Raw genomic sequence first — 12,644 nt, 5'->3', positions numbered from 1 at the left:
ATAAGTGCTATAGAAACATTTTATAAGATTTGCGCTTAGGTTGGATGTGCAGACCACCGGCAGTTTATTGGCTGCTCTACATTTGAGTTGTTATGTATCAAATGAACAGTTTCATATGTAAAAACATGTTTAAGTGTATAAGTATTTAGTAATCCTTTCAAAACGAAAGTGAATCCGATTGATGGGCAAATCCAAATCTATCTTTTATAACTATATAATAATAATAACTTTATTTGTATAGCACTTAACACAGTGAGTCAGAGGAGGCACAGTGTTATATAATCTAAATGTGAAAAAACGCCCTTCTTGTTAATTTTTGCCCTCATGTTTTCAGTGACCCTAACCCTATGTGTCTGGAAGGACTTTTTCCATTAGAATTCCTGTAGACATTAGCTAGAATGACTGCTGGAGTCAAGTTAAAAGGAAAACGAGTGCGTGCCAGTTTAACTGTAAGAGTTAATGTCTGAGTGAAGCAACACTTCCCTAAGGTCTCTGGGGGAAAAACATGTTATAACATCATGAGGTTTACTCATTTATTTATTTATTTCAGAGACAAAGGATCAGGTCCAGGTAGTGAAAGGCGAAGCCACCAGCCGTTGAGTTTCTGTTTTCCCATCGGGTGGTGCTGTTTTCTCTGTGTTTACATTCAGATTCTTGAATCCTTGAGCTGCTCAAACAGGTTTCACCTCTGACGTCCTTCAGTTAATTTACAGTGACAGTGACTCAGCCTGTTTAAATGGAACATTAGTTAGAAATCATGCTGCGTGGTTCAACAGACCATGAGAAAAGAAAAGCACAGATGTTATCAATGAATAGGTGTCGATTAAATCCACCTTTTTCTATGCATGGACAAAATATGTACACTCTTCTGCTAAGCTACGTCAGATGAAACATGGCTTTTTGTCCTCACTCGAAAATAAATCTCGAGATTTACTTTATATAAAAACATAAAAAATACAAATCTATCTTCCATAAGGGAATTTCCTCCAGGCATAAAATTTTACTTTGTGTTGTCAGTGATGTCTGGGATTTTTCTTCCCATCTGGAAATACTGGACACACACTGAAGCATTTAGATGCGGATAAAACCTTTCATTTTATTCCAAAAAAAGTCAATCATTTCTTTTATTTGTATCTATTTTTACAAAACACCTCTCGCACGATGGGACATTGGGTCACAAGTACTCAGCTACCCTCTCCTTCCTCCATCTTAAAGCAACAATGAGTGACGAACAACGTATTCGACAACTGTCTGAAGATCAGTGTGTGCTTCTGTTCTTTCCTCACAGTTCTCACATGAGCCTCCAGGGGGGGGAATCTGAACAGAACTTTGCATCGTGATGTTTAACTGCAGTTTTTGCAGTATATAAAATATTGACCTCAATCCAGAGAGCAGAGAAAATGGCAGAAGTGTGGTGACGTGCTGCAAATAAATAATAATATCCATATATATCATGAGAAAAGCCTTTATTTTTGAAAGGTGAAGGACTACAAGGATATAAATAATCAAGCAACAGACGGACAGACTCATTGCAGGTGAGGCTGACGTTTCACAGTCTTGCTAGTTCACAAAGATTGTAAATCTGAATGAAAATATACTTATTTTGTTCATGGCTTCTGTTAAAAGACCTGAAAGGTTGAATTTAGGAGAATCAAACTGTGTGTAGCTGGTTAATATTTGTACAAGTTACATCGATGTTACCTGGTCGCCGGCGACCAAGCGGACACTGAGTGGTTCTGTTTTAAAAGGCAGGGTTGTGTTAATCAACCACCAAGAAGCACCAGTTAAAGCAGATCAGAACCTGTAGAATCATTCTATGCATAATAATCATCTTTTTACACAGATATTTAAAATATAAAATAGAATTAGATTAAAAATCTACAATCTACTGTATTACAAATAAACATGATTGTTTGCAGCTATTCATTTCACTGTATTGACCTGGTAAAACATAATATAGCAACTCCATTTCTCCAGCAGTCACAGGACACAATACGCTCTTCACAGAAATCAAATAAACAGGCTTGACAGTTAAAACCTAAGGGAGTGAACTACGTACGCCATCAGGCACTCTGCTTTAGGAGATTCGCCTGCTTGTCCTGCAAGGTTATCGTTTCCTTTGGCGACATTTTGGATCTTCTCCCAGATCCACTGTGTGGAAAACACAAAAAAGCAAACGATAAATGTGTCATAAAGTCATCTTGTGAGCTGTTTCAAAATGAATGTTGTGAGGGACATACAAGAATTAACACGTCCTGTCTCCTGCAGCCCGATCTTACCTCTCCTCCACATCTTGTATTGTGTCAGGAAGGGGTGAGCCAAGTGTCTCGGGAAGAAATATTGCCGCCAGCCCACTGATGATGGGAGCTCCTCCGTAGATCAAACCTGGAAGCCATGGTATGTAGTCCCTGGTGAGGAGGACCATAGGGGCCACCATGGCTCCTATCCGGGCCATCATGGAGACCCAGCCCATACCGTTCTGACTGATGGACAGAGAAGAACTGTTAAATGCCACTAAAAGGCACAACTCATATAATAATACACACATAATTATCCTCTTAATGGATATTTAGAATTGAAATACAAAGTCAGATGGTTTCAATTAGATGGGTTGAAGTTAATGCTTAGTGCTGAATATTTGAATGGAACTGATGTCTGTCATTATGAACATTACTGGGGCCACTTAAAGGGAAAAAGACTATAAGAGAATTTGAGAATCAAGTCAAAGTTAAAGTCATAAAGCCACATTATCATAAGTATCAGGACTTTCAAAAGATTGTGTTAGAAACTGAGTTTACTCCGAAGAAAGAACCTCACAGAATTGGAGGAAGTTGCCTCTTTTGTTTACTGAGATTTTGGATCCACAAAGAGATGAATTCTGACAAAGACTGGTTGTTTTTTTATCTGTCTCACAATTATGACCTTATTTTTGTAATATTACAACAGTATTCTTAGCTTCTAGTGAAGGGTAAAATAAACCAAGTAATTTATTCAGCAGCTATTCTGCTACTAGAAACAATAAGTAATGAGTATTGTTATTTTAATGTCAGTCACAAAATACATATCACAGTTTTAATGAGACCATGTGTCTGAACTTGTGCATGAACATTAACTAAAACCTAAACTATGTCTCCAATGTAACCATGTTGAAGCCACATCCTGGTGAAGAATTAGAGCGTACATAATGAAAATGTCACTGAGTTCATAATGATCTGTTATTGTTTAGTCTTCACACATTGTTAGTAGAAGCCACTGTTTGACACTGTTAATATTTATCTGCTCGGCTGCCAATGTGTCTGTACAAGAAAGGGCACATAAACCCCTTCTGCAGTTTCCACTGAACCTTTGTTTCTTTTTTATTTATTGGCTACAAGTGGCTTCTCATTCAACACAAAGTAGTAATGTATAAAAAACCCGCAGCTCTCCTGGAGCAGTGTTCTAATTGATGACCTTTACTCCGAGTAGCTTGGTACTAGACATTGTGTCGCATTGCACATATTTCCAATTTGTCCAGCAAAATACGAGTTGTCCCATAGTTCCTTTAATTTATCAGGCTGATATAGTTCCAGAGAAACCCTCATTTATACAATGAGATTTCCTCAATAGATGCGAGAGTAAATGAATTAACTGAATGTAGCTGATTTACCTAAGTGAACAAAATAATTGAGAATATCTAAACAAGACTTACCGAATGATTGTTGGGAACAGTTCTCCAGAGTAAAGGTAACAGCAGTTGAATGATGCAGCGAGGCAACCTTTGCCCAAAACAGCCAGACAGGTGCGAATCGTCTGTTTATCTGCACAGGGGGGGAATATGCATTTGATCACTCTGTTGTCTCTGCTGTGTTATACTTATGCTGGCATATTTTACACGCAATGTATGTGCGAAACATTGTTAAACACCGTACAAAAACACAGAGAATATGTACAGAAAGTAGGACAGAAGAACATGCAAAGTTGCAAACCTCAGACTGCACTATGTGAGGCAAAGGCCAGTTTGAAAAAATTGGTCTTCAGCTTACACAACTGTTTCTGGTCTTTGTCTCTTCTCCGCCCTACCTCTCTCTCTTTTCTCCCCTCTTTGCCACCCACCTTTCTTCTCTTCCCTTTCTTTTTCTCTGCTCACTCCAATCGGTCTCGGCAGATGGCCGCCCCGTTGAGTCTGGTCCTGCTTTTGGTTTCTTCCAGTTAATGAGGGATTTTTTTTCTCTCCACAGTCGCCAAAGTGCTGCTCATTGTGGAGGCTGTTGAGTTTTTCTTTCGATTCTAAGGTCTTGGCGTTCTCGGTAAAAGGCCTTGAGATCATTTGTATTATGATTTGGCGTTTTATTAAATTAATTTCTGTTGAAGGTGTCAACAGCGGTCAAAGAGCGTATTCCTGTGGAAGGAGAATTCCACAGTGTCTGAGCCACAATCAACTTTTGTTTATGAGCCAGAAGACCTAAGTGACCTCCTAGTGATATAAAGATTCAGTAAGTCAGAGTTGTATGCAGGTTCCTGCCTTTGTAGGGCTTCCTAAAGACAAATACCTTCAAATGAATCCTAACACAGAGATTTCAAAGATTAGGCTGCACAGCTGAATTGAGCAACATGCAAATCTATGTGGTCTGGAGCAATGATACAATCCTCAGTCTTATCTACATTTAGTTGTAAAAGTTATTCTCAACAGTGCAAAACAGACAATTTATTATTCTAATTATCCTTAAAGTACACAGACAGCCGAGTATCATCAGGATGACGGTGTAATGAGATAACATTAAAGGAATAATAGAAAATTTAAATTCACTCATTATCTATACTCACCCCTATGCTGACGGAGGGGTCAGGGAAGTGTTTAAGTCCATGTAAAACAACAACAATAACAACAACAACCAATAAAACGTAAATAAAGTTTTATCTGTTTTTCGTTGTTGTTTTGTCTGAAGAATTGATCGCCATTTACTTCCATTGCGTTGGACTTGGCTGCAACGCAAATGCAATTTGTTTTGGTGAGCTATCCCTTTAAATGTGCCAATGCTATGACTTATCTGAAGCGTATACAGAACAAATGGTAATGGACCCAATTTAGAACCCTGCTGCACGCCACAGGAGAGAGCAGCAGTTTCACACATGTAAAAACCAAGCCAGACAGGAATGTACCGAATATGTTTAGTAAAATTAGGACAACAGTAAGCTAACATACCGTAAGGGACCAGTAAGTTGAGCAAAATAGTGATCCCAGCGATGACAAGAACAGCACATTGGGATCGACGCCTCCCAATTAAACTCATTGACACGACGACGACAACTTTAGCGGGGATGTCAACAGCTCCGAAGATCACTTGGATTAAGTAGATGTCCACCCCAAACTTGTCCAGATCCATAGCAAGACCATAGTAGGCAAAGCTGGTTGATAACCTGGGTGTAGAAAACATGAATTGCATCATTGTCGTTTCATAGACGATGCTTAGAGGTCTTGTGTTTGTACAATAGGAAGGAAATGTACCAGACAGCACTGAGGCAGAGTGTCCTCTTCCTCATGGCGGGTGTGTTGAACAGATCCAGGATAGAGTAGGAGCCCTGAGTACTGGACATCTCTTTCTTCATGGATTCATGCAGCATCTATTAATGACGAGAGAGTTCTCGTAATCGAAATGTATTTCAAATACAGATATAAACAGATAGGTGGTGCAATAACGCAATCACACACCATGCTCTCTTACTTTAATGTCTAATTTTTCTGCCTCTTCGTGGCGTCCGTTAAATCTGGCCACACTCTTGAGGTTCTTGAGGGCGTGCTCGGTCCTGTTACTCAGGGCTAACCATCTTGAAGATTCATGAAACCACCTGTATGAGATATTTGGTTAGTAATCCATTGTTTAGGGCAATGCATATGTTGTCTTTGCACATAACTCACCATGCAATGAGGAAGAAGACATAGAAGGGCAAAGATACAGCCAGGGTTAACCACCTCCAGTCCCGAATGAAGTAGGCTAATAAAACCAGGATCAACTGGCCTATCGTGTAACAGTAGCCGGTAGTTGTCCCCACCGCAGTCCGGATGCGAGTGGGGATCCACTCCACAACTTGAAAAGAAAGAAGAAAACACGTTTTACAGAATTTAAAATTATCAGAACTTCTGTCAATTTCATCCACATGCAATTATTCAGTGTCACTGTTTATATTTAGCCTTCACTGCATCCAGAAATAAATAACTTACTGAGTGAGAAGGTGTTGAGTCCCAGGCCAGACAGAGCCAAGCCACAACCAAAGCGGAACACACAGAAGAGGGAGAAGGAGCTGGAGAAAGCGGCACATGTTCCTGACACCGCCATCAGCAGGTTAGAGATGAGCAGGAGGATACGGCGGCCATATCTGGAAGCCCAAGAAGAAGAGTGTTGTCAGTTAGGCCATACTAAAGTATATGACATTATCTGAAGTGTAACACACATGAATGAATTGCAGTTTTAAACAAAAACATAGGAAGAAGAGCTATGTTTTCATATATCACATGGATAAAAAAATATAGCAGTAAAGTTACATCCACAAAAGAACGCTACCTGTCTGAAAGGCCTCCAAACAGCAGAGCTCCCACAAGCACACCTCCCATATAGATGGTTTGTCCCATTTGTTTTAATGAGTGCATATCACACACCAAATGCCACTGAAGAAACAACAGCACAAGTTACAACACATGACAGGAAATCATTTTCATATTTGCACTGTGAATGAGAGTAATGTGACTGAAAAAGAAACCTCAGATATGATTGTGGAGCTCCTGACGGTACTGTTATAGTACCACCCATCCGTGCATTCCTGCAGGGCAGCATCCAAACCTTCTGTAGCATCTGCAAGATCCCCCGAGCCGGAGGTCCCATTCTTGCCCAGGAGGTGCCACTGTGGAGCAGCGTAACGCTGGCACCTCTGTGGCCTCCCTTCCCCGTCCAACGGTACTGTGATCAGCAGCGATTCCTCCAGGCTCAGCCGGGCCTGGGAGAGGTTTGCGTGGGCGTTGCAGTAGTGAGATGGCACTGTGGCCACAAAGTTCTGCAGCAGGTTGTGGCTGGCCATCATCAGGACAGGGATACACAGGAGGGTCACATGCACGACCTGGAAGCGTCCGGTGCTGCCCACCTGCTCTAGGAGCTCACTAAATGGCATAGTTCTCTGCAAAAGGTCTGTCAATGTTAACGGGTGCTGCTAGAGCCTGCTGTTGGCTGGTTCCTTATAAATAGCTGGAGGGGTAGAAACTAATATGTTGTTCTAGCACCTGTGGAAATATTAAAGAACGGTTGATAGAAGCAGCTCACTATAGTTGTGCATTTAAATGTGTTAATAATAAAAACTCACCTCCTCTCATCCGGCTACACAGAATTTCCAGTAAAGCAATCGGAAAGCCGGCTCACAAAGTGCAACACTTTCATCGAGAACAATAAGGACTCTATACCGTCAGCTCATATCAAATCCTGGCAACATGTCCCAGAGAGATGTCCTCTAAAAATAAATAATAAAAAAAGTAAATCAAACAGAAGTAAAAGTCGTCTTGTAACGGCACCGGGAACAACCGTGTGTAATAGCCTCTCAAATTCCAGCAGCTTTCCTGAACTTTGGATTATTGGAAGTGCAATGTAACCTCTGGAGGTATTAGCAGCTCATTCACTGAACACTCCAGCCGAGTGCTGAGTCCTCGCTGTGTGTGAACAATGTTGCGTTGAAGTGTTTCACTGCGAGTGAGCTCCAGCATCAGGGGTGGGCACGGACATGTGCTCGGCTCTCTCCCCTCTTTGCCCCAGGACACACTCCCCACACTTTATTGGTTACTTAATCTTAGGTGCAGGGTGATAGTGTGTGTGTGTGTGTGTGTGTGTGTGTGTATGTGTGTGTGTGTGTGTGTGTGTGCGTGTGTGTGTATGTGTGTGTGTGTGTGTGTGTGTGCGTGTGTGTGTGTGTGTGTGTGTGTGTGTGTGTGTCAATGTTCACATCGGTGTATCAATCAAATAAAGCTGGTTAAACTATTGGTTCCTTATCTATATCTTTATTAGGTCCTAATTGATTCATTCATTCATTCATATTGATCAGATGGAGGGATTGAGTGGATTAAACAACACTTATCCAAGTAGAAAAAGAAAAGTCGACAATTGTTGGCCATGAGGAGCTGGTAAACAATAAGTATCGAGCTATTCAAATGCATTTCATCACGTTGACCTTTCCTCATACTCACCTTTGTGTTATAAAACACAATTTGGAGTCAATAAGTGACTTTGTGTGACTATTCAAACAAGAAAAGTTATAGTTTTCTGTCATGTAACTCAACTAACTAACTAAGCATCATGAGACAGACCCAAAACAGTAAAATTACTATAAAACTGCACCGAAAAACTTTGAATCATTTGAATGTTACACTCAAACTGTCTTTGTTGAGTTCATGTGGCTAAAATATGACAGTTTTATGCCTGGTTTGTGTCCTGGTGACTAGTTTTCAGGAATGTGTCGGCTTGTGTAATGATCAGCATGAGATGTCAGGCTGAATGAAGCTGCAGGTGCACCAAAGCAAAATAAGAAACTCTCCGTTTTCTCAGCTGTGAGTCTCCGATCAGGGAACAGACCCGTCCAGATTCGTGCTCTTTCAGAATACTTTCAGGTCGGAGCCCTGAAAAACCAGTAGGACCTGACAGAATAGAGTCAAATATTGTAAAGTAAATTTGTTAACAGATGGTCTGGGAGCTTTGGGCTTTTTTGGAAATATTGACAACAGAGAAAGAGTAAAGTGTGCAACAGATCAGAGACTGTGAGGTCATCAGCTAAATAAAATGAAGAGAGAAAATCCAGTTATCATTATGTATATAACCTGGTCTGATGCCATCTGTCCTATGTCTTTGTCACCTTAGATGTGTCCTCCTCCCTCAAATATGTAAAGCGTCCTTGTCTCCATTTACAAATTTAAGTAATTATTACGAATATTATTGTTATTATTATTTACATCTTACTTTACCTTAACTTTAGGACCTGGATAACATGAGGGCATTCTATTATATAATAATAATCACAGTCACAATCATAATAATAATCATAAAACCAACTTTTCATGGAAATAGGTAAAACTAAACAAAAATATGAAAAGTCACTGGATAAATAAATCATAACAATTATTATAATATATAAAGTATATATACAAGGGTTAAATGTGACAATGCATTGACCGATGGAATTTGTTTGTGTCATTCATTTAATGTTATTTAATGTCTTTTTTTATTTAGTTTGAGTATACAGCAGAAATGTGTTTACCTACTTCCTTTATCTCACTCACTTACTTTTACAATGAAGAAGACTTCAGGAGGATTACCTGCTGAATTGGCTCAAAAAGCAAAAACTGAGGAGTGACCTTTTGTAAAGTGTGTAAGTTCTCTCTGCTTGAATCTTTCACCTCTGACCACATCCAACAGCGAGGGTCATATTCACACCAGCACCACACAAAAAAAGCATTTAAACATCACACAAGCTGCAGAGTCTTCTAAAGTAAGGGGCATGTCAGACGTCTGAGACGCAGAGATCTGTGTCTGTTTGTGTAAATCCTCTGAGAGGGAAAGTTTGATCTAAAGCTGGAATTAGACTTCGACATGGCTACATGTTAGTAAACGCTTTCATGGTTTCTTGGCTCAACTACTGACCAGCCCCCCCCCCCCCATTGTCAGGGACTGGCTGCAGCATCCTTACAACCCCAGAATACTTAAGTGATATTTATAATGGTTATGTATGCAACTCCTCTGCCTACAGCCCGTCTGCCCTGCTGTGAGCCTCTGCGACCTGCAGTTACCCATAACACCCTGCTTTGTGAACACTCATGACATTTACCCTGCACTCGGAGAAACAGAATTCCAAGTATTGATATTCCTAAAAATGACGCCATTTTCGTGAAGGATCTCACGCTGTTGGATGACCGTTTGAGATTAAACTTTAAACTTTTTCACCTCAGCGACAGACCCTGAAGAATGGGAGATATCTTACATTTTATTACAGCACTAAACTGCCGGGCAAACACCACTATCATGTTGACAACAGTGACACATTACATATGAACTCACACTTTTTCGTCTCTTTCTCTGTTAATCATTGCAAACAAATGTAAGTTAACACATTACACTTTGACCTTTTGTTGAGTACTAACTCAGGGGGAAGTAAGGTCCTCATAGATCAGGTGGTAGGGCAGAATATTAGCAAGAATATTTTTTGCAGTCATTTACTCTAATATGCGATTTGATGGAGCCTTAAGGCAGAGCACTCATTGCATATTTATTCTTGACATTTCACGTTATTACTCCTCCTTTGCTCACGTTCCCTGGCCAGCGTTGTTTACTGCTGCAGCTCCCTGCACCCGCTCTGCCTCCTCCTCGTGTGGCTTCTTATATATTTGTTGATTCAACGATTTATTATCATGTGTGTTAATCAGTGGCTTCGCTCACTCTCTGCAGAATCCTTGTTGCTGCTCTGATTATTGGAAGCGCCTTCAAAGAGCGAAATCGTTTTCTGTCAAACCGAACGGAAAGTCTGTTCGAGGCAGGGGCAGAATTATGATTTCAAAGTTGGTCAGAGATCCCTTCACTGAGGTGTAACCAGAAACACATGAGCATGTTTTTCAAAATGCATAAAACAATGAGTCCAGGAAAAGTTCTCCTCCTTACTCATTACATAATGTACTTACTGGCTGCGTTGGCTTTCTGTGCTGACAGTTCACATGTAGCACATGGTTAACACATGCCATAAAGGCAGTTTATATGTTTTATGTCGGTGGCACGTTTTACAGATGTAGACATTGAAACGATAGTAAAAGATGTAAGTTATGTTACCAGATCATAGGCTACAATTACTTTTATGAGTAAAGGAGACAAAGGTCGAAAAAACTGAAATAAAATAAATGCAGTCTTTTATTGATGACATGGTGAATGACTAAAATCAGAGGGTGCATCTCCAACAAATTTCACACACTTATAAATATCAGTTCCCGAAGTGAGTTTATCAAAATTCATTAATCTTATCATGGGGAAATGCTGACAATGTTGGAAAGCCATCTTTCAATGTTTAAAAAAGTGTAAACTGATTCGTGGATCGGCCTCCCGATCTGGATCTCCACCAAAACGTAGAGGGTTCCTCCCTGAGCCATACCACATCCTTCCACCAAGTTTTGTGGAAAACTTTTCTGTTGTTTTTGTTTAATCTGTCTTACAATTAAACAACTAAACAGACAGGGGCCAAAACAACATCACCTCCTTGGCAGAGGTTATCCGTGCAGACAGTGGAGGGCTGGCAGAGGAAGAGGCAGAGCCACAGCAGTGATGTTATCAGTGAGGACCCCATACGTGAAACTGCAGCAGTTTATCACAGCTAACACAATCGGGTGTTGGAGGGCTGAGCCGGGGCGGCAGACAATCACCCACCTGAGCCATTAGAGAGAGATCAGCAGTACTGTTTACTGTCGCTCGCTAAATACGAGCAGCAGATAAAGGATTGAAATAATGAGTGAATCACTGTGTTTGACTGAGTGTTCTCGCTTGAGAGGGTTAAATAAGGATTCAACCATGATTCCAAGGTTCAATGTGATTAGGCTCCTACCTGTAGGAACGATTTCTTGGGCTTTTGGCAAACCTGACTAGGGATTTATGTTATTTTATAATCTTAAACCTAAGCAAAGAGCGAGTGAAACGTAAAATAAATAAGTAAAAATTTGAAAATAAGAAAATTACAGGGGAAATTCCATTCCCCACCTATTCCCCCACTAAACCTAGTATTATCTTCTTTTTTTTATTAACCTAATAATCAGATATTTTGCCAAAACGTAAACAAACAATGAAAGTAATGGAGAAACCAGGAAACAAGAAATAATAACACATTGACAGTTATTCCGCAAATCAGTTTTCAATGTCAAACAGTTAGCTAGTATAGAGTAGTTTACAATATTTTAACATGATCTTAATATGAGTATTCAAAATGTTTCAGCGTCTTCTAGAAAATTGCAGAGGAGATGTCTCACCTCAACTTCCAGGAGTTGGATGTCACTATTTAATGGACGCTAAAGGTTCCTTATTCTTGTTAATTTCAACCTGCCTGCGTCCCACTTCTCTTTACTTTTACTCTTTATTGTTTAATTGTCAACTAAATTGAAGAGTGAAGTGAAGTCACAGGGGCTCTGCAGTCCAGGGCTTATACTTGTGAAAAACACACAGTAACAAGAGTCATAAGGTCCTTTTGCCTTTCTCTCACTCTGGCATCAATAGCGCCCCCAACAGGCAACTCAAAACAGTGATTAATATCTAATGAATTGCACTACACATTGGGAAGTCTCTGGACAGATTTCAGGCACATGTTTTAAAATTCAAACAATCATTCACAATGAATTATAATACATCAATGTATTAGATCAACCATGATTATCCCACTAGGAGTTTCCTGGGCTAATGTGCAGGCCACAATGAGGCATTATTGAAAGATGTCTTGATAACGTGATTAAATATCTGTGCCAGTGAAACATTCTGTGGGCAATTAACTGCATTTTTCAGGCGGCGGAGTGATAGATGTTGATGTGTCTGGCAGCAGGATTCAACAGCCAAACCAGACTAATAGGCTGTAACAGGATGTCAGCGTTTACAGACTAATGCTGTGAGGATTATAGC

The 12,644-nt window shown here is 40.2% G+C and overlaps 1 protein-coding gene across 1 annotated transcript; it reads right to left on the bottom strand.

The window, feature by feature from the left end:
- Window positions 1-1,449: 1,449 nt before the first annotated feature.
- On the bottom strand, window positions 1,450-7,721 carry slc22a6l (solute carrier family 22 member 6, like). The gene is made up of 11 exons (XM_062406753.1): window positions 7,330-7,721; window positions 6,736-7,249; window positions 6,540-6,643; window positions 6,200-6,354; window positions 5,897-6,065; window positions 5,703-5,826; window positions 5,486-5,601; window positions 5,183-5,397; window positions 3,689-3,797; window positions 2,280-2,483; window positions 1,450-2,151 (listed from the first exon to the last, which is right to left on the bottom strand). The coding sequence occupies exons 2-11, from the start codon at window positions 7,138-7,140 to the stop codon at window positions 2,064-2,066; spliced, it is 1,689 nt and encodes a 562-aa protein (XP_062262737.1). The 5' UTR covers window positions 7,141-7,249; window positions 7,330-7,721; the 3' UTR covers window positions 1,450-2,063.
- Window positions 7,722-12,644: the final 4,923 nt, after the last annotated feature.

Source organism: Platichthys flesus, chromosome 15, assembly GCF_949316205.1.
Source record: "Platichthys flesus chromosome 15, fPlaFle2.1, whole genome shotgun sequence".
Classification (NCBI taxonomy): domain Eukaryota; kingdom Metazoa; phylum Chordata; class Actinopteri; order Pleuronectiformes; family Pleuronectidae; genus Platichthys; species Platichthys flesus.
Note: the sequence above shows the minus strand (reverse complement) of the source record. Positions and strands in the feature narration are given on the sequence as shown.

Excerpts from the sequence above, each read along its gene's own strand:
- slc22a6l (XM_062406753.1), bottom strand. The coding sequence starts at position 7,140 with ATGCCATTTAGTGAGCTCCTAGAGCAGGTGGGCAGCACCGGACGCTTC. Across the intron at positions 6,355-6,539 it reads TTTGGAGGCCTTTCAGACAG|ATATGGCCGCCGTATCCTCC; the intron begins GTAGCGTTCTTT and ends TTGGGCTTCCAG. Across the intron at positions 2,484-3,688 it reads CTGTTCCCAACAATCATTCG|TCAGAACGGTATGGGCTGGG; the intron begins GTAAGTCTTGTT and ends TCTGTCCATCAG.